We start from the raw sequence: 21,892 nt of genomic DNA on the forward strand, positions 1-21,892 counted from the left end.
CCTAATTAAATATATATGAATAATCTTTGAGAAGAATTTCGAATTTGTGCAGATGAAATCTTTCTTTTCAAAAATGCATTTATAGATATAATATATAAATTATTACAAGTAGAAATTTTCCAAAGAAGGAGAAAATATTCAATTTAAATGTCTATTAAATTTATAAATATTATATTCAATTTTAATCTGCTTTCTTTCTTATATATATATTATTATTTTGCGATTAAAACACAATTATTTTCATAATTTATTTGTCAATATGTTTACAAATTATTTATTCATATTCTTTTAATTTAAATTAATAAAGCATATAATCTTATGGAAATTTATCATTAGTATGTTAGTGATTAATTGGTGGTAGCCAATTAATCACTGTATATCATAGTAATTTAACTACTCGAAATAAGTGATTAATTGGTGTAATCACAAACTTACTAGTGATAAATTTCTTTATATATATATATAGATATAGATAAAAATTATTACCCATACAGCACCGAAAGATTGCAAAAACATTACAACAATCTTTCACCGCAATATTGCAATATTGCAAATTCACTCAAAATGTTGCTACATCATTGCTGTTGAATTGCAGCAATGTTAAAATGTCCGCTTTTTGGAAGATTGCAACAAAATATTACAACAATATTGCAATATGTTATGAGTTTGCAATAATGTATTGTTATTGCAACCATAAACTAATGTTGCATATACAGGTATATAAATGTAAATAAATCATTAATGAAAATACGTTGTAGTTAATTCATATATATTACAATATATAAATTATAGAATTTGGATTACATGCAATATTTCCGAAATATTAATGTCATGTTGCTACAAGTGTGCTGGAATTTTGTGCACTTATATCTCTGCAATGTCTTTATAATGTTGCATTGCAACTTGCAACATTGCAACGTTGCTGCAATATATTTGCAATAATCTGTGCTGTATGGGTACGTATGATAAAGAAAAATAAATATTTGCTAATAAATAAATTATTTCTTTGGCGTGAAATGAATGAGTATATCTTCGCTTGGTCGAAAAGTAAGAGTGGCTTCACTTTGAACTGCATCCGGCTTTTTTACACTTTTTATTCTCCACTTTCTTAGAATAGCTGTTAATATCGTTTTTTCTTCGAGTAAAGCAAATCTTTGACCAATACAATTTCTTGGTCCAGCGCTAAACGGAATGTAGGCATATGGATTCCTATGTTTTGAATTTTCTGGAAGGAAGCGATCTGGATCAAACTTTTTTGGATCTGGCCAAACTTCCGGATTTAAATGCATTAATGCGATTCCTAATACGACTGTAACACCTTTCGGAAACGTATAATCACCTAAAAAAGTAAAATAGATTGTTATAGATTATATAGACTACATATCGATTATATTCTGCTATATAAAATTTTATACACTGAAAAAATGATTAAATTAATAAATATTTATTTAAATATACTGCCTAATAAATCATTTATTTGAAATAAATAAATATTTATTTGTTGTGAAAAGGATTTTCTTATATCAAATAAATATTTTTCACATCAAATCAATATTATTTATTTCAAATAAATGATTTATTTGTGCTTCAGTATTGAAATAAATACTTATTCGAATATTTTTTTTAGTGTATTGATCAACTTTTTTTAATATACATTTTTAATGATCTAAAAATATAAATAGTAATATAAATAAAAATAATAATCTAAAGTAAGTTTTATAAATTACTTACTTGGTCTTTTGTTCAATCACATTTGTTTAGTCTTTAATAATAAATAAGAGAAAGATATTTCTCTAAAGAGAATTTAAGTGAAAATATCAATTAAAAATTTTGCAAACTTATATACAATATTAATGTAGATTTTATTGTTGAGATCTCTTTTATCTTTTTATTAATACACTTAAAAAATTTTGGTAATTTGATTAAACTGTACAACTAAATTACTATTTTGTTATTGAATGTATATTAGTATTTAAATCAAATATACATTTTGTGTTAGATTGAATATGTTAAATTTTTTATTTAAATATTTTTATATGTTCAATTAACAAAATAATATTTAGTTGACAATTAGTCAAATTAACAAATTTTTTTAGTATAAAAATAAAGTCTTGTCATACCTATTTTTACGTCTTCCGCTAATTTTCTTGTGATCGAAGGTACGCTTGGATATAATCTGAGCGATTCTTTTATGATCCTATCGAGATATTTTAATTGCGCCAGCTCCTTTACGCTGGCTGGTGTCTCGGAATCTTTGAAAACTTCCTCGAGTTCTTCATGAACTTTTTCTTGATGCTCGAGATTATTGCCCAAGAGAAAGAGGGTCCAGGTTAACGCAACCGCAGTTGTGTCGTGACCCTAAATTCATTATCATATTCTTACTCTATTTTATATACTAAATACTCCTTTATAACTACATTATTACTAAATTTGATAAGAGAGAGTTTTGCGTTAAATTTCAAAGATTTTTTTCTCTTACCTCGAACATGAATGTATCAACTTGTGCCCTTAACTCATCATCGGTTAATGGAACTTCGTCCTTCTCGTTTTGATCTAGTAACAAATCCAGAAAAGCTTTCCTTTTCCGTTTACCTAACGCAATCAATTTTACAAGAATAATTTAAAAAAATATTCATACAATCAAAACACATACGTATAACAATAATTTAATATAATCACCTATATCTAGTTCATCATCCTCTTTTTCCGATTTGACAGTACTATTTCGCGATTGTCGTGCAATCTTTTTCTTATTTATCACCTGAAATTTATCATTTATTTGTTGTAAACTTGTCGAATTCATCCAAATAGTAATAGCATGAATGATTTAAGAAAATTTTTAATTTCTTATACATAATATATAATTAGCGATTTTTTACGCGTACTTCTCTCGTGAATTCATGTATCGTGTTAAGCCCTGATTTATATTCCTTTCCTGAAGGCACTAAGTTGTACAACCAATCTGGCCAATACCACGGTCGAAATAATCGCTCGAGTATTAATCGGGCGCCTCTAAAATACAATAAAAACATTAAACCAATATAATAACGTATTTATACTGTTATCTTAATTAATTAATCACACAAAATTTACTGTTAATTCTTAAAATATCTTAATCGATACTATATATATATATATATATATATATATATATATATATATATATATTAACTATATATTCTATTACTAATAAAATAATATAACTCATATTTTTTCACACCTAAGTATTGTTTTGGTATATTTGGTTTCAACTTCTTGAGCACGTACGTCCACACCCATTGCCGTTTCTGCAAAATAATAATTTAATAACTCTCTGATCAAAATATGTTATTCTGTTTATAAATTCTAGAAAAAAAATTGATACTTATAATTTTCATAAATAATATAGAGCCGAATAATTAATTTTATTATACACAGAGATTAATTTATCAAATTTGTTCTTATTTGATTTATTATGTAGAGAAAATAAGCCTTATATTCGCAACTAAACAAAACGTGATATAAGATTCACTTTTTCGTGTCAGTTTACATATACAACATCGGAAATCAAGCTCATCAAAATTATACTGATATTTTATAATCCGTGATTACTGATTTCACATACAAGAAAGAATTTTGCTGCTGCAGCAAAACCATTATATTGCCACTACATATTTAATAAACTTTGTTTCATGAGAATGAATGGCATTCAATACAATAAATAATCAATTATTTTTTTTATAAAACTTATTTTCGCGACAGAAAGAAAGACCTTATGTGTTGGTTAAATTTGATTGTAAAAGCATGAATGTTAACATAAAATAATTTATTTTTTCAGCAAATATTTTAACCGCATTGCTTTGATAACATAATAAGTTATATAAGCATTCAATTTATTATCATAACGAAAGAACTTGTCCCGCAATTCAGCAAAATTTAAATTTAGTACTCTTGACAAATCTTTTTATGATCCGTATTATAATTGACACAGTTTGTTGCTGCAGCATAAAATATAATGTGTTAATTATATATACTTTTTTTATCCAAAAGATATTATATATTATTATTATTAATAATATATATATTTATTACCACATATAACATCGAGAGCAACATTGTTAGTAAATGGAAAAATATTGATAGCTTTTTCTGGATTCTTTGCTATTTCCCTTTCGAGACATTTTGTCAGGATCTCTGCTTTTTCAGACATCACAATGGCAAATTGGTCTAATATACTAAAATGGAACGTTGGTCCTATGAGTTTTCTATCATGGAACCATTGTTTTCCTGAAATAATCAAAATATTAATCAGCGATAAATATATTTATATAGTACTAAACATATCATAAAAAATATATGAGCGCATATTTAAGTGCGCATAAACAATATAAATAAAATTCTCAAAAGCATTATTGTTCCTATATATCTCTCTTTTTTATTGCATTTTAATTTTGTTTTTGTTACTATTGAATATTTGCAAGGTAGGTAAGAAGAGTTTGACAAATAACTTATTTTTAAAAAAATAATGTTTTAGCGCTCCAATTTATATGATATTTTATTACTGATACCATGAATTTAATAGCAAATGTAAAATCAATTAGTTTTCATCTTTAATACAATAAATAGCGACATGACACTGGAAAAAAAATTTTGTTGGATTAACAAAAATTCTGTTCGAATAAAATGGATGAAACGGAATTACTGGTTGAATCTACCAGAATTCCTTTTAATACAACAAGCATCTTGTTTGTACAACAAATCAGTTTGTTTGTGCAAACAAGATATTTGTTGCATTAAAAGGAATTCTGGTAGATTCAACCAGAATTCCGTTTCGTCCATTTCCGAACAGAATTTTTGTTAATCCAACACATTTTTTTCAGTGTGAAAGAGTTTAATTACCTGTAGAAGTGAGAAGTCCTTTGCCTAACCAAGAATGAAGCATTTCATAGGGTTGGCCTTTCTCGATATTTACAGTGCTGGGCAAAATAATCTGTAAAAATGAATTTAAAAATATAATACAACCATGCGTGTAATAATTTATCATATTTACTATATAATATATTTTTTCTAAATTTTCAGTTTTTTCGAAAATAGAACTTTGTACACAAAAATCTATATTTTCAACTAATTTTTTTTTGTTTTATTTCTGGTGCATCGTTTATACGGAACATTTTATATTCTAAAGATGAAATCCATAATTAATTAGATCACCAAATTTACTTGGAAAGTGAAATTTGGCCATTCCGTTTTTTTCTGATAACGCAAATAAAATATAATAGACACAAATATTACCGTTTAATCTGAATAATATCTTCTTTTTATTATAGAGAGCTTCAACATATCTGAATTACTGTTTATCTGCATATAATATAAGTTCATCGCTTGAACTTTTTTGTCAATAAGTAGAAAAAAGATTACAGACTCGGCAAATAGTTCATATTTCATAACAAATTTAGATCGATTATTATATAAACAGTGAAAATATTTGTTCGGAATATAATCTTCCTTGCTAAAAATAATTTTACTGGCGCAACATACAAACACAAAATTAATTTGCTAAAATAATAAATTACTTATTTCTAGTCTAAAATTATCAAAACAAATCGCAAGAAGTATAATTAAGAATAATAGGAATTAAATTTAATATGAATAGAATATAACTATTTTACTTTAACAGCAAATTTTTTTATATTTCTACAAATAAATTTATTTATAGAAATATAAATTAATTATATATTATTAATTAATAATATATTATTTGTAGTTATATAATAGCAAAATTTAGTCGTTTTTCTCATATATATGCAAATTGTATATAACTAAAACAAAATTCTTTCTCTTCGTGTAATTACATTGAGAATTTTTTTAATATTTACATTTTTTAATAATAATAAAATAATGTTTAATAATAAGTTTATAAAAATTTGGTTTAATATATATATATATATATATATATATATATATATATATATATATAACCGATACTTTTTATTAGTAAGATTCTTTCAATTCTTTTCATTCTTACCTCTAAAAATTCAGGTTTATAGAGATTAATCAATGGTTGCATGCCAATCCAATGTATGAAAATTCCTTCTTTAAAATGTAGCATACGTTGTACAAACCATTGTACGCGTTCTGTGGCACAAACATTTATTCATTATTATACTGTTTTAAAATATAAGAAATAACATAAATTTAAAGTAATGAATTTTTATTTAAATTTTTTTGCTATAAGTATATAAAATATGATATTTGTCAAAATATAATAGCAATGTCATATTCACAAAATTGTTTACCGTATTCTGTCAGCTTTATCATTTCAAATGCCACGCCAAAAGGAAATCTACCACATTGAGGAATATTTTTCAATTTTCGTCGAAGAACATATTGATGATACACTATCGATGTAATTATAGGGATTATTAAAACAACGATCACAGCACACAATGTCAAAGAAATTACGTCCATTTTTGTATAGCCTGTGAATATATTAAATATAGTTTGAGTTATCAAAAATAAATGCATAAATTAATATAAAACTTGCACTTCAATAAGCGTTTACAAAATGAACTAATATTGAATTTTTAATCTTTGGTCAAACATATTTGCACAATAATGTCATCACATTATTTTCATTATTACTGTTTAAAATTAAAACGATGAATTTCGGAAAATTATGAATTGCAAAATTTTAAAAAACAATTAATTCTGTTCTCAAAAAATTACTTGCTATACTTAATATAATACGGTTTAAAAAATCGAGAAAAGGAACAATAATTTCATCGTAAAATATATTCCTTCATACTTCAAATTTTTTATTAAATCACATTTTAACTTTACGCAAATTACTTTGTGCTTTGAAAAAATACAAAGTAAAAGGGCCATTTTTACTGTCTCTTAACTTTTTCAGATTAACTTAATCAGATGATTAAATTTAAAAATTGCCAATTTAAAACTGATCGACTTTATCTAAATTTATAATAAGATCTGTGATTTGCATTTGGCAATTCTTAAATTTAATCGGTCGATTAAGATAATCGGAGATAGTAAAATTAACGCAAAAAGTTTTAACTACAATTTTAACTACACGAAGAAAAATGCAAGATTTCGATTTATCGAGAAGTTATATTTAATATTAAAACAACATTTCACCAAGCTAATTAACACTATACATATATATTATCACTACTTCACCACTAATTATATACATATATATACACACTATATCACAATTTTATCATATTTTATTTTTTATTAGATTTTATTATTTATATATAAATATAATATATAATTAAATACGATATAAGATATGGCTGAGAAAAAAAGAAAAAGAATAAATTATTTTCTTTCTCAAAAAAGAAAAATCTTTATTAAAACAAAAAGTTCTATAAAATCTACATACTTATTCTTAATTCAAAATTTAATTGCGAAATGACTGCAAATTTCTTATTCGTTTTGCATTACTCGAGTTTGCAAAATATAAATACTAACACAATGTAACAAATGAGACTGAATCATTTAATTATCTTATCTGAGTTCTTCTTGCGAGAAATGTCTCGACGTTTTGCAAAAAGATTGTATCGTGAACTGACTTTTATAACGATGCACGAGATAGACCGACACATATACATACACATATAGTACCTATATAAACACCGTTTATATGTACATATAATAATAAAAATGCTCATGTTTAGAAGATACAATAATAAATATACATACATACATACCATAGTGAATTCCATCTTATTATATTAGACAATGTGAAGTAATCTCTACCATTTCGCGTATATATACCATATATTATATAAGAACATAATGTACATATTTTTATTATTACGATCTCATATCCTTATGTATCTTTTTAATCATGAATGTTTCCTGCTAAACCGGTTAATTATACTTTATAATTATTTTATCCTTGGTTTATTCTCGTAAGAAAAATTGAATTTTTTACAGCCGGTAATTAATCTTCCAGTTTAATATATACATTAAAATATATGTAGAAATTACAAATTATTATATACATGTCCATGTATATAACTAAATTCATCGAAACACGCAATTTCCGTATAAACATTTTTGGATAACAGTGTGAGAAAAATATTTGTATAATTGATAAAGAAAGGAAAAATTGCAAATCATTGCAAAACAAATGGACAAAAAAAGCATTAGGATGCAAAAAAGCATTAGGATGCAAAAAAGCATTACGTATGAAAGAAGATATGTAAGAATACAATTATATAATTTCCATTTAATGATTATAAGTCTAATTATATGAGAAAGTAAATGTCTCTTCGTGTTGTTGCAATATTATATGTAAGTATAGTTGTAAAATCTGATAGTATGGCTAAATTATGAAATAAGTACATACCACTGATTTTAATTCATCCTTTCGTTATGATGATGAAGTCCGGTATCTCTTATTGTCAGTATGAAACTGTTTTTGCTGGATGATGTCGAATTATAGTCTAAATATACATTGCGACAACGGACTCGTTTTTCGTTAAACTTCCTATCTGGAGTTTCCTTGTTGTTAAATTTCTTTCCCGCCATATAAATCAATTTAAGAAATCAAACAAGTTTACGCAATGAAATAATATTATATTGATTAATGTTTTATTGAAAACATTGTATATATTTCATGAAAAATCGTGACAAAATCGTGATTAGAGAATATATAAGTGTTTGTAATAAAGAATGACGTAATCGGTAGCAACTCAGTTATTATCGAACCAACGTGGTTCGATAACGTTGCACTTGACAGGCGGTAAGGAGATTAGCATATTTGATGGTAGCGACGTGGGTAAAAATTCTCCGGGCCACAGATGAAGAGCATCTACGAACAATAGGCCGATCAGGGCACTTCGCAACAAAGGTGCGAGAATATTCGACAGTCGGCTCTTACTGGCTTTTTGCGGCCAGATAAATACAAGTCTAGAATCCCCTGTAAAGAAAAAAGTGTAAAAAATTTTATTTTTTTTGTCCTTAATAAAATTAGAAGTCATTTCATTTATTAATTTTTTATTTTATCGCATAATTTATAATCGCAAGAAATAGAATATAAGATTTTACGACTATATCGATATGTAATAAAAATAACACGACATTGGCCTTCTAGTATATAATTAGACTGAATTATCAAACTGATATACTTTTATGTCAAATCATTTTATAAGATATTAGATGTCCTTTCAAAGGATGACTTAAAAGAATGAATCATCAAGAATATATCTTATAAAGTATAATATAATTTTTCGATGACTTTACATATAGTATTTTTATATGCAGAATTAATTATGCAAAAAATGTATAATTGCGTTTAAAAAAATACAATTCTAATTGCAGATGCATTTGCAACAAAAGTAGTATACACTGAAATATATCATACACTGAATATGATCATACACAGAAAACAATTCATGTACTATCACATGGAAATTACTTGTACAAAACTGGAAAAATTACTTAATTATTATTGTAATATTTTTCCATATTTTTTTACAGTGAAAATACATATTAATGTAAAAATATATGTAAAATATATAGATTAAGTTATTATTTTTATACAAAAATCATTTGTAATTTTAATTTAGTATGTTTACTTTATTAGAACTTTATTTTATAAGCATTTATCCATTTTATTTATAAGATTATTTTATAGCATTTATACATTACTAAAATTTCCAATGTGTAATTCCATGTTCAGTGGAATATTTTTAATCTTGAAAATATATAAGAATGTATTTCATATGAAATTATATATACCATAATTTATGTAATCTTCCATATGAGTAGCAATATTGAATGAGTACGCTAGATCAAAAAAAAACTCAGCATAATCATGTAATTTTACACAAATATGTTTTTCAGTGTAGGAAGTTAATATATCTGTACGTTTCTCATACAAATATTTTCTCACTATTTTTTTCTGTCTTCACTTACAAAACAATAATACATATTTCATCTCAATTATCAGAAATCTTATATAAATGCATATATTATGCATATATATTTATACACAGTAGGAAAATTTTTGCGTCTTGTTAAAAATGGTCTCCGTTAAAATTTTTGTACTAAATATTATATTTTTATATTAACATATTTATGTATTAATTTAACATATTACTGTTATGTTAATTAAACTTAAATGTTAAATTATTATAACAACTGAAAAAAGATGTAAAAATGACACACTCTGCATCTATTTTTAATTTTACACAATAAATATGTTAGACGAAAATATTGACTTTTTATTTTATAATATAAGTGGGAATAATAAAATCTAAAATTAACATATTTTTAGTTAATTTTTACATTAAAACTATGTTAATTTTACACCAAATTTATTTTAAATTACTTGAAGTTTTGCATTTATTTTGTGTTAAAATATTAACACAGTACTGTTAATTAACACACAGTTTGTGTCTTCATTTAACATATCTATATATTATGTTAAATTAACACAAAAATTTCTGTGGACCATTTGGGACATATAATATTTGTCAAATTTAACAGAAGTTTTTCAACTGTGTAGAAAGAATACATTTGCGTAAAAAGTAGTTCTGCGGACACACAAGATATTAATATACATTTGATAAGATGAAAATTTCATTATTATAAAACCATTATAAAATATCCATCAAATTTTGGCAGGGCTGTTATTTTTCGAGAGAGAAAAATAATTAATCGACAGCTCAAGATTTACAAAATAACAACTTCCGTCTTTTATCCGTGATTTAACAATGAAACCTGTATTACGACGAATGATCGATGAGGTGATGCTACGCGGACAGATGCCAGCCGGTGCGCTAAAGATCCCATCGCCGACGTACAGCTTCCTTCTTCGGTAGTTGAAGGTGCGACCTCGCCTCTGTAATGCGCGACACGCGAATTTCTCTTCCCAATTCGAGTAGACGGATTCCGCGAAGGTACTGCCGGTGCTTTCTTGAAGGGAAATGCTGGTCACGGTTACCAAAGAGAAGCCGTCATCGTCCACGTCCCGGCGCGTCGACTCGTCTAATTTTCTGCACGAATTTATTTATTTTTTTCCCCTAAGATAACATTTTCTACTCGCTTAACATTTATAGCGGGACCAAATATAGACTGTCCTTTTACATAATTAATCGTTTTGAGTGAGAGATTGAAATGTTTGTAATTTTTTTCATAAGAAAAATATGTGCGCATAAATATAGCAAAGTTAGCATTAGTAATTAAAATATGAAACGTTGTGTAAATTGGAGTCGCAAAATTTATCGATGGATCATGACGCAAAAAGCACGAGTCATCTTATGATCATTGAGAAAAGCCTTAATCACATTCGTACTCTTCATTATATTGCAAAACTTGATTGCTGTTGACAACAACATCGTGACTCGCCTGACACGGTGTTGCGTGCTCCAGATTTCAATTTGTCGCGATAATCTTTCGACCTTGGCTTGCAAAATGATAATCGATACCGATCAATAAACGTTTGTTCTGTATTTCGTTCGAAGCATCGTAATATTTCTAACTACGACTGATAGGCTGAAAAAAAAAATAAAACGCCAGGAAGAGAATTTGACTGACGGATGTGTCACAAATTTCTTTTGTTTCTTACATTTTCAATCGATTCGTAAAGATCGATCCCCAGATTTACTTCGACAATTCACGACTATCAAAATATCAAATTTTCAAGGACGCCTATGAAACTGTACAATTCTCCACTCGAAACTGTCATCCGTTCTCCGACGAGGATCCCATATTCCTATTTTTTTGTATTCTAATTTAAAAATTTCAAGTAAAATAACTCGTGAATCTCAACAATTTTATCATCTATTTGATATTTTGGAATATAATCAGATTCATCGAAATGTCGGCCAAAATCAGTGAGTAACCTGTTTATATTTTATTTCAAAGGAATACAAATAATGCAAATAAAAGGATAAATAATCCAAAACAGAGAAAGAAAAAATATAAGTGCTGAAGAGTTCAGTTGAGCATTTAATTAATAAAACTAGCACTTTTCAAATAGATAAAACTCTTGATTCGCCTTTGGCGAACGTCGCATCAGAGATCGAGGAACGTCGATGCGACTTGATCGGCCGCCACAGAGACCTTCGGGACAAGATCACTACGATGGAACGATCTATTCCGGCCTTGATGGCTTACAATCTGTGCATAGCCGAGGACCATCATCGAGATATGCCGTGCGAAAAAGTGCGCGAGATTGTGAATAAATTATCGCCGCAGCCGGATCCTGCCGATAAACTTCTCGCCGAATTGAAGAGCACAGTCGACGACCTTCATAAGGAAACGTCACAATTGCATGTACGGCAATGATTGACACATTCGACGATAAGAATTCTGGGTAAATCTTGCCAGTGTGCTTTTTTTAACGCGATAACGATTTTTTAACGCGAATGATTTTTGTTAACGCGTTATCGCGTCGAACAAAAAGGGCGACGTTTATGAAAACATCATAAAATTAAGATGGACCGTGAAGAAATCAATTTTATAAAATACATGCAACTGCTACGAATCTGTACTACAATTTTACAATTACGCTCTCTTGTTATTTATACGATTATTACACAATTGAAAAATTTGTGTTAAATTTAACAGATATCACATGTCCTAAATCACGGTTCACAGAAATTTTTGTGTTAATTTAACATAATATGGATATGTTAAATGGAGACACAAATACTGTGTTAATATTTCAACACAAAATAAATACAAAACTTCAAGTAATTTAAAATAAATTTTGTGGAAAATTAACAGTTTTAATGTAAAAATTAAATCAGAATATGTTAATTTTAAATTTTATCATCCCCGCTTATATTATAAAATAAAAAAATCAACATTTTTTTTCTATAAATTTTAATAGATGAATCTTATCACTAATGAAACAGAACATATTTATTGTGTAAAATTAAAAATAGATGTACATTGTGTTATTTTTACATCTTTTTTCATTGTTTTAATAATTTAACATTTAAGTTCAATTAACACAACAATTTTAACATAATCCGTTTTTAACATGAAGACAAATTTTTCTACTGTATATTATATAGGATAAGATCATAGACGCAGATGTGAAATTGGAAGAAACTGGCATGGAATTGGAATCCTTGGAGCTGGCTAACAAGGAGATGGAAGAGAGACTGGTAAAATTACGAGATGAAGTGACCAAGTACACTACACCCAGCCTACACTCCATTCATTCCGATGATCTGATATGCTTGAGAAAAATTCGTCAACTCGCCGAAGAGGAATTGAAGTTGAAGAACTGCATCAAGGGGCTCGAGAACAAGGAAATGACTTATAGACGACAGATGAGCAAACTACTATCCTGCAAGAAGCTTCAACGTCGAAAGACGACGGAAACAGGGAAGAATAGTAGACTGTGGTCTCCGCTGAAAAATCACGAGCACGATGCGTATGTGACAAAGAGAAAATATATTCCCAAAGATAAAGGACGAGTGAGTAGAAGAAATGTATGTGTGTCACATAAGATAGATTCTCTTCTACAATTTTATGCGTTTCTTCCGATTTAGAAGACTTGTTGCTCGTGTGCGACATCAGGGGTGTTGACCGGTTACGAGGAAACGTTGAAAGAATCGTTTAAAGGACACCAAAAATTATACCCTTCGTGCTGCATTGCGCTAGACAATCGTATAATCAAACCTCATGGTTATAAAGTATGTTGCAAATCTTGTCAACAAATCTCATTCAAATCTAAATCTCCTTACGAATCGGCGAATGCTTCTTGCGAATCTCTATACAGTATCACCTCGAAGATAAGTACGTATTCGCCTTTTGATTTATTCTCTATATCGCATAAATTTTCCTGGAATATTTTACATATAAAATTAATAATTAATAAATATATAAATATAATTAATAAAAACAGAAATTTTTGAATATTCTCTTCTTCACGTTAAAATTAATAAATGCAAAGGTATACGTACATTAAAAATTTCAGATATACGATCGCTCAAACGATTAACACAATCTTCTGTATCGTGTGAACTCGGTAAGACATGCAACGAGTGCAAGACTCCTGCTGCATGCAAACAAATTAATACTTGCAAATGTGAAGAAAAGTGCATACGTGAATCATCGACTGCACCCTGTGATGATTGTACTGTGCCGTCGTTGGAGAAGACGCGTCGATCAGTGACTTTGGTATGTTCGGAATCGGAAGTAGACAGCGATAGCGACGATGTATTTTGCGAATGTTGCACTTGCGGTTGCGACGATTTATCGATTTGATTAATATCAGCAAAAATTTATCGATATAAATATCTCAACAGTTAAATATCAATCATTTAATAAAACATGTACAGTATATAAAGTCATTTTATGTTGTGAAAATATTTTTATTTTAAGATACAATTTTACAAATTTTGTAATTAATTCAGAAAAAACTTTCATATTTTTGCAAAATAACGATGTTATTTTGCAATTTTTAATATAAAATTATAAAATTTATTAAATATATATATGAAAAATAATATATTATAAACATGGTGCACACAAAGCAATTGATAGAGCACTAACAATAAAAAAAAATATATTTTAATGTAACAAATTTAATGAAATACATACAGGGTTTGTCCGGAAAGTAATGCGTCGCATTTTTTTAAAAAAGAATTTATTGATCGCATAGGTAAAACAACTTAAAATTGTTCGAAGTATGACCCTTCTGCGTCAATACATTTTTGCCAACGCGATTTCCATGCGTCATAAGATTTCTGGAACTCCTTGACTGGGATGCTGTTCAGGGAGGCCGTCGAAGTAGCTTGTACGTTGTCAACCGACTCGAGCTGTTGTCCTTTGAGCTCCCTTTTCAGCCGAGGAAATAAAAAAAAGTCCGCCGGGGCCAAGTCGGGACTGTAGGGCGGCTGCGGCACCGTTGCCACACCGATCCGGGTCAGGTAGGCCGTAATAACAAAGGCGGTGTGAGCCGGCGCGTTGTCGTGATGGAGTTTCCATGAAGCGCGGATCTCCTTTCGGACGCGGGCGATCCTGTGATTCAGTCTCTGAAGCACTTCCTTGTAAAATTGAGCGTTGACAGTCTGGCCGGGGGGTACGAATTCATGGTGCACTATCCCCTTTGCATCAAAAAAAACAATGAGCATTGACTTCACCCGGGCCTCGTCGGCGACCTCCTTCCGACCTTCTCTAAACATCTTGTGCCATCTGTTTGACTGCGATTTGGAAAGGCAATCGTCCCCGAAAACTTTCTTGAGCATTTCAAAAGTTTCCAGCGGCGTCTTGTCCAGCTTCACGCAAAACTTTATCGCATAGCGTTGCTCTATCGTTCTCTCCATCACAAGTTCGACGCGACCACTAAGCAGAGGTTCACAGAATAAGCCGTCCTAACCCTCCAAGCGCATGGAAACAATTGAGCGACCTACCGTTGGAAAGCTAAGGGTACCCCCCTTCCTCCCCAACCGGTCCCATCGCTCTGCGATGTATAGTCGCGTCACAAAAAAATGCGACGCATTACTTTCCGGACAAACCCTGTATAGATATATCATATCGACTTCTAATTTTTAATAATAATAATACATGAATTTTAAATTCTCTTGGTTTGTTCCATATATAAATTAATCTCGAACTTACATATGGAGAAAATAATTTTTAATTCTAATTTTTACTTACTCACTTACTTAATTACTTAAAATGGAATGCTGAAAGGATAATAAGGACTGTGATTGGCGCTGAAAATAAAAAAGAAAAAATATTAATATATAGCGCAATTTGAAATACATAGAAGTACTAATTCTAATTGATATATTCTATATATGCCCCCATATTACGATCTAGAGATATGAAATATCTTCCTCTAATAATGATAAACAAATAGTAATGAGATCTTACCCCAGTAATGGACAAACTCGTCCATTGCAATCAAAGCTGTCAATATATGCAATATCATCAGGTGCAAGTTTAAAGTCGAATATCTCACTGTTTTGAGCAAGTCGTGACTTGTTGACTGATTTAGGAATTACAATATGGCCACGATCCAACTGCAAAAATAATTATTAAAATTAAATTTTATATTAACATATCAATAATATATAGATTTTAAAATACAACTTAAAAGTTTGCAATTATATTTAATATATTGTGATTTATGAGAAAATGTAGCATACTTGATAACGTAGAAGTATTTGCGCAGGTGTCTTATTGTACTTCTGTCCAAGCTCAATTAATTTCTTATCTGCCAGCAATATTGGGTCATCTGGTTTGGCCCATGGTCTGTCTGGTGATCCGAGTGGACTGTATGCAGTAATGAGAATGCCCTTTTCTTTGCAGAAATCTGACAATTTCTTCTGTGTTAAGTATGGATGACATTCAATCTATAATATAAAAGTATAATAATTAAGATATCCATAATGAAAATAACTCTAGAAAATTTCGTTGATTATATTATGATTATGATAAAATTATTATATAAATTTATATAAATTTTATATATATATATATATATTATATAATTTTATAAATTAAAAAACAAAATCTCGTTAACATGCATTAGATCAAACTTTCACTTAAAGATAATCTTATTTTAAAAATTCAATATAATAATGCAATTATATTAAATTATATTGAATTGAGAATTAATCTCTTTCAGTTTCCTTCAATTGTTATCTTTAATTTACCTGATTTGTAACGGGTTTAACTGATGCATTCTTAAGTAATCTGGTAATTTGTTCAGAATTGAAATTACTAATTCCAATGTTTTTCGTCAGGCCTTTAGCTAACACTGCTTCCATAGCCTTCCAAGTATCCACATAATCTACATCGCTCAAGATAATGGTACCATCAGAAGCTGTAGGAAAATCAGGTCCTCCTTCTTTATATCCGACTGGCCAGTGGATTAAATAAAGATCTATGTAATCAAGATCCAAATTAGCTAGAGATTTCTTGATGGCTGGTTCAACTAGCTCGGGTTTATGGTAAGTATTCCATAGTTTAGTGGTAATAAACAGATCTTCTCTCTTCACGACACCCTCTGCTATTTTTTCTCGAATAGCAAGGCCAACTTCCTTCTCATTGCCATAAACAAGAGCGCAGTCAATATGTCTATAGCCGATGTCAATAGCATCTTTTACAGCTTGGGTAACTTCACCTGGTTTTGACTGAAATAAAATTGAGTCAAATTAAAATAAAGTTTTTGATAATCTTGAAATTTTTTTTCTTAAGAAAGATTTCTATGAGATGAGAATATTTAATTTTACTTTTGTGTTAGAGTAAGTAAAGATAATAAGATTTTTGTTATAATTAAGAAAATTAATTCGCATTTAGGATTTCATGCATATATATTATTGTAAAATATAAATTTTATCATTCATTTTGAAATTATATTACTTTAATAATACATATTATAACTCATGAACATTGCAATTGTTGTTATTCAAATTTCAAGGGAATGATGCGATCAATTATATAATTATGTAGTAGGTAGATTGTGCGTAACATATTTGCACTTTTGTATTTTCTTCAATAAAAATGTAGCATAATAACCAGTGCAAAAATAACAAGCCGTATCTTATATCATATTGGCAAGTTCCTACAAATCTATAATTACATACTTCCTTGTTTCTTATCTCTTTTAATGGAAAACAGATCTAACTCGTGAATATTGATGTAAAGAGCTATCGCTTCAAATAAAAATAATAAATTCCAATTGTATAAACTCTTTCTGTGTGTGTAGATTATTTTTCACGAAAGAATCTTAGAAAATTCGATCCAATGATAAAATCATCGGGCTATGCCGGCATCATCAGACATCAAAAGATATCCGGCTCGCTAGGACATAACACGAGATGAAAAGGGAGAAATACTTGCCTTCCAAGTGCCCAAGCCGAAGGCTGGTACCTCGTTGCCGTTGTAGAACTTTAACTTGGGTGCGTTCAAGGCCATTTTACACAGATATCACGCACTGGTCTTCGCAAGAAACAGTTTAAATGAATCTTAAGAGCTCTCACGCAGACACAACCGATCCCGAACGATGCTGCGCAGTGATTGCGACTTCGCTCGCGGTCTCTTTTATAGTATAAGCGTCCCCACCCAAAAACCAGCTAACAAACAAGACCGGTCTTTACAAAGATGTCTCTGTGTATGATACGACACGTCCGCAAATATTTCCCAAATCAAAATTATACTCATTTCCGTGAAATAGGTCGAAATTTAAATTCTTAATAAAATTATTCTTTTATATATAATGTTCAAAAGTTTATTAAAAACAAATAAATATAATTTATTTAATTATTTAATTTATATTAAAAACAAAAAATATATTTATTTGTTTTTAATAAATTGCCCTTTAATTTTCGCAATTGAAACATATATATATATATATATATATGTTATATTGTATATATATCAATATATCTATATCATTTTTATATAAAAAATGTAACATCTCAGCAGTTTTGACATCTTTTATTTACTCTTTATTAGATATCTTATATCTTATTATTGCGTCATGAGGGTTTTGCGTAACGATATCATTGATACGCACATTCACGCAATGTATTAACAGTGCATCACTAACACAAGCTAATTCGCATGACTTTTTGTTTGTAGTGGTGGCTATGCATTCTCTTATGGCAATCCAGCGCTGTGGAAAATTACAACGATCATTCAGGAAACATATATTTGGAGCAATGAATCAAGCCCTTGATGATTCCTTGTGCGAGAACAATTATTTTATTCACAGTAACTGATGTCAACAGTGTAGCAGTATTATATACATATACCCAGCTAGCCAAGAGTGATAAAATCACGTTTCGTTAAAGCTTTTCGGCAAAGTTTGCTTTAATTTTAACAACAATTTTCTGGCAAACATTTGCCTTGCTTCGTCTTGTCTAAATATTTCGAACAAATTAACGGCAAAACTTTTTGTTATATGATGCTGCAATTAACAGAGAAAAGTTTGTTCGTAAATTTTACTTATAGAAGAGAGCAAATGATGGTATCATGGTGAAATACAAACTTTACGTCAATAATAGCAAATCTTGTGATACACGATATAAAGCAAATTTGTGACAAAAACAGAGCAAATCTTGCCATGCACGGTATAACAAACAATTTACGAAAAAAATAGAGCAAAGATAACTCTGATACGATAAGACGCAATATTCATGCAAATAACAGAGCAAACCTTGCTGTGCATGGTGTGATAGCAAATTTGTGGCAAAAATAGAGCAAAGATTTGTTCTGGCATGATGAGACGCAAAATTTACGCAAATAACAGAGCAAACCTTGCCGTGCATGGCGTAGTCATGTGTCACATACGTTTGCGCGCTTTTAATGCGCGCTACTACGTTTGCGCGAATTTTTGTCCTGTAACCTCCAGCACTGTTCCCGCGTTCTTCTAAATTCAACCACCGTGAGTGCTACCATACGTGCCGCAAGGTTATCACAGAGGTTATAATTCTAGAAGCTTCCCACATTTTTGAGACGAGCTTCCAAGTTCTAAGTGCCGCAAGGTATCGCAGAGGATTAGAAGATTTTTCAGGCAAGTATGAAATCAGTTAAATATTCTGTTTCGCGTAAATCTTTCCACCGGTTGTCTGCGAGACAACGAAGGCGAATTACTTTGGAAATTAAAAATACTTTACATTCAAATGTTTCACAAGATCCTGTTACGCACAAACAGTTGGATAATGCTGCTTCCTTTAACGTTGCTAATTCTTTTCGGACAGACAATAAAATTTCTTTTACGGACAATATAGTATTAGATATATTCGTACTATTGTATATATTGTATATTTCAGGTGTTGCTGTTATTATTAGTTAAGAACTCCCAAGACGAAATTAATGGTGTTCAACTTGGCTCAGCGTCCAAAAACATCGTCAAGAAATAAAAATCGTTTCCGTTATTCAATAATTAGATATATCACCGTTAAGGCCTGAAAAACTCAATCAATCAGATGTCGCAGATGAACTGACAGAACATCTTTTTTTTCGCTATTAGACAATAATGCGTTACTTCACGCGTATTTAGGCGGCGGGAAAATTGATACTATTTATTGCAGAATTATAATGGCTTTAATATAATTAACATATATAGTTAATTTAAAATCTTGATACTACAGTCATTTGTCATGTTTAAATTTTTAATCTCTTTTCAAATATAATAATTATAGACAAATATATATCTACAGACAGTATATTTATATTTATATAGATAATATATTTATATTTGTCTATAATTATTATATTTGAAAAGAGATTAAAAATCTAAACATGTTACGAATAATTCTAAGGCTCAAGATTTTAAATTAACTATGTTGATTATATTAAGGTGCGTACAGACTTGCAACAGAACATCGTAACGTAACGCCGTTGCGTGACATCGACGCAATGTATGGACAGTACCTCGCACCAAACATTTAAGCGTTACGGGGTATTGTCCATGCATTTCGTCGGTGTTACGCGACGGTTTTACGTTACGATGTTCTCTTGTAAGTCTGTACGCACCTTTAAGGTCATTATATAATTCTGCAATAGATGGTGTCAATCTTCCCGCCGTCTAAATACGCGTGAAGCAAAGCACAATTGTCTAAGGCCGATATTACATTCATACTACAAAATGATGGTGGTCGGACGTAACGATTGAATATTAGATAGAAACTTTAGAAATTCTCTATTCGTTAACCAATTGCTACGTTCGACAAACTCGTCGTACGATATATGTAATATCATTATAATAGCGAAAGAAAAGGTAGCTTCGGTCAGTTCCTTTCGTGACGCCGATTGATCGAGTTTTTCAGGATTGAGCAGTGATATATATACTAATTAAATAGCGGTCTATATATACATATAAAACGCTTATGTCTTTATATATATGATTATAAATTATAGATATCCGATTTTTTAAAAATAAAAATTTGAAGATAAATATATGGAAATAAATATAAAACATTTTTGATAATAGAAACTTTAAAAAAATTGCTTAAGTATTATCCCTCTATTTAGAGAGATTAATATATAGTATTAATTAAATTTGATATAATCAAATATATAAGCAAATTTGTAGCAAGAACAGAGCAAAGGTTTTAACAGTGCGGATTGTAATTAATAATAAAATAATGAGCTCATTAGAAGGACTTTAATAGCATTAATTAAATTTTATATAAATAAATAAATATAAAAATAATTAAAATTCTATATATTTTTTATTAATATTAATAATAATAATAAAATATAAAGAAAATTTAATTATTTTTATCTATTTATATAAAATTTAATATACTATTAATTAAAATCTTTTTAATGAGCTCATTAATTCATTAAATTATTATATTAATTACAATCCGCACTGTTACGACAACCTTTGCTTTGTTCTTGCTATAATTTGCTATTAAAGTCATGCACAGCAAGGTTTGCTTTGTTATTTGCGTGAATTTTGCGTCTCATTGTGTCAGAGCAAACTTTGCCCTGTTCTTGCCACAAATTTGCTATCACATCGTGCACGGCAAGGTTTGCTTTGTTATTTGCGTGAATTTTGCGTCTTATAGTGCCAGATCAAACCTTGCCCTATTCTTGCCACAAATTTGCTATCATGACGCGCACGGCAAAGCTTGCTCTGTTATTTACGTGAATTTTGCGTCACGCTGTTGTGACAAACCTTGCCAGCAAAAGCTCAGCTTAATGCGGACACACCTTGTTGCAATTTTGCTACAAAGGCCTGCTCGAGTTTGCCGCAATCTTTGTGCAAAGTTTGTATCATTTTGCTAGCTGGGATATATATCATTTTCTAAAATCACCGAAATTATTATGTAAATAAATTTATATCACATGAAGTAAATCATATTTTCTGTATAGTTAAATTATTCTATAAAGATTTGGAATTTTTTATTTTGATTCTGTTATATCTCAATAAGCAATATTTGCTATTATCTAAATA

The 21,892-nt window shown here is 29.3% G+C and overlaps 3 protein-coding genes across 8 annotated transcripts; 1 reads left to right on the top strand and 2 right to left on the bottom strand.

Annotated features, from left to right (window-relative positions):
- Positions 1-234: 234 nt before the first annotated feature.
- LOC114942222 (cytochrome P450 4C1-like) lies at positions 235-8,554 on the bottom strand. 6 transcript variants are annotated; one of them, XM_085486732.1, is made up of 11 exons: positions 8,354-8,554; positions 6,276-6,458; positions 6,005-6,114; positions 4,879-4,969; positions 4,072-4,266; positions 3,221-3,287; positions 2,886-3,012; positions 2,680-2,761; positions 2,480-2,592; positions 2,121-2,358; positions 235-1,339 (listed from the first exon to the last, which is right to left on the bottom strand). In XM_085486732.1, exons 2-11 carry the CDS (start codon positions 6,445-6,447, stop codon positions 999-1,001), a joined length of 1,536 nt encoding a protein of 511 aa, XP_085342858.1. In that variant the 5' UTR covers positions 6,448-6,458; positions 8,354-8,554; the 3' UTR covers positions 235-998. The 6 variants fall into 6 exon arrangements, with proteins under 6 accessions (XP_085342858.1, XP_085342857.1, XP_085342859.1 ...); XM_085486731.1 differs by lacking the exon at positions 8,354-8,554 and adding an exon at positions 7,710-7,748; XM_085486733.1 differs by lacking the exon at positions 8,354-8,554 and adding an exon at positions 7,702-7,726.
- Positions 8,555-11,039: 2,485 nt separating this feature from the next.
- On the top strand, positions 11,040-14,389 carry LOC114942219 (uncharacterized). Its single transcript, XM_029317543.2, has 5 exons — positions 11,040-11,846; positions 11,993-12,288; positions 13,035-13,442; positions 13,521-13,764; positions 13,946-14,389. The coding sequence occupies exons 1-5, from the start codon at positions 11,831-11,833 to the stop codon at positions 14,233-14,235; spliced, it is 1,254 nt and encodes a 417-aa protein (XP_029173376.2). The 5' UTR covers positions 11,040-11,830; the 3' UTR covers positions 14,236-14,389.
- A 1,111-nt stretch (positions 14,390-15,500) lies between these two features.
- Positions 15,501-18,020, bottom strand: LOC146721470 (aldo-keto reductase 1B). Its single transcript, XM_085486734.1, has 5 exons — positions 17,824-18,020; positions 16,635-17,114; positions 16,125-16,331; positions 15,850-15,998; positions 15,501-15,689 (listed from the first exon to the last, which is right to left on the bottom strand). The coding sequence occupies exons 1-5, from the start codon at positions 17,896-17,898 to the stop codon at positions 15,647-15,649; spliced, it is 954 nt and encodes a 317-aa protein (XP_085342860.1). The 5' UTR covers positions 17,899-18,020; the 3' UTR covers positions 15,501-15,646.
- Positions 18,021-21,892: the final 3,872 nt, after the last annotated feature.

Source organism: Nylanderia fulva, unplaced genomic scaffold (genome assembly GCF_048542155.1).
Source record: "Nylanderia fulva isolate GAGA-0341 unplaced genomic scaffold, ASM4854215v1 Scaffold47, whole genome shotgun sequence".
NCBI lineage: Eukaryota > Metazoa > Arthropoda > Insecta > Hymenoptera > Formicidae > Nylanderia > Nylanderia fulva.

Coding starts and splice junctions, on each gene's coding strand:
- LOC114942222 (XM_085486728.1), bottom strand. Junction 3,013..3,220: donor TATACCAAAACAATACTTAG/GTGTGAAAAAAT, acceptor ATTGTATTTTAG/AGGCGCCCGATTAATACTCG. Junction 2,762..2,885: donor TACATGAATTCACGAGAGAA/GTACGCGTAAAA, acceptor GATAAATTTCAG/GTGATAAATAAGAAAAAGAT.
- LOC114942219 (XM_029317543.2), top strand. Junction 12,289..13,034: donor AGGAAACGTCACAATTGCAT/GTACGGCAATGA, acceptor TATATTATATAG/GATAAGATCATAGACGCAGA. Junction 13,765..13,945: donor CAGTATCACCTCGAAGATAA/GTACGTATTCGC, acceptor TAAAAATTTCAG/ATATACGATCGCTCAAACGA.
- LOC146721470 (XM_085486734.1), bottom strand. CDS start 17,898: ATGGCCTTGAACGCACCCAAGTTAAAGTTCTACAACGGCAACGAGGTA. Junction 17,115..17,823: donor TCGGCTTGGGCACTTGGAAG/GCAAGTATTTCT, acceptor ATTTTATTTCAG/TCAAAACCAGGTGAAGTTAC. Junction 15,999..16,124: donor AAATACTTCTACGTTATCAA/GTATGCTACATT, acceptor TTATTTTTGCAG/TTGGATCGTGGCCATATTGT.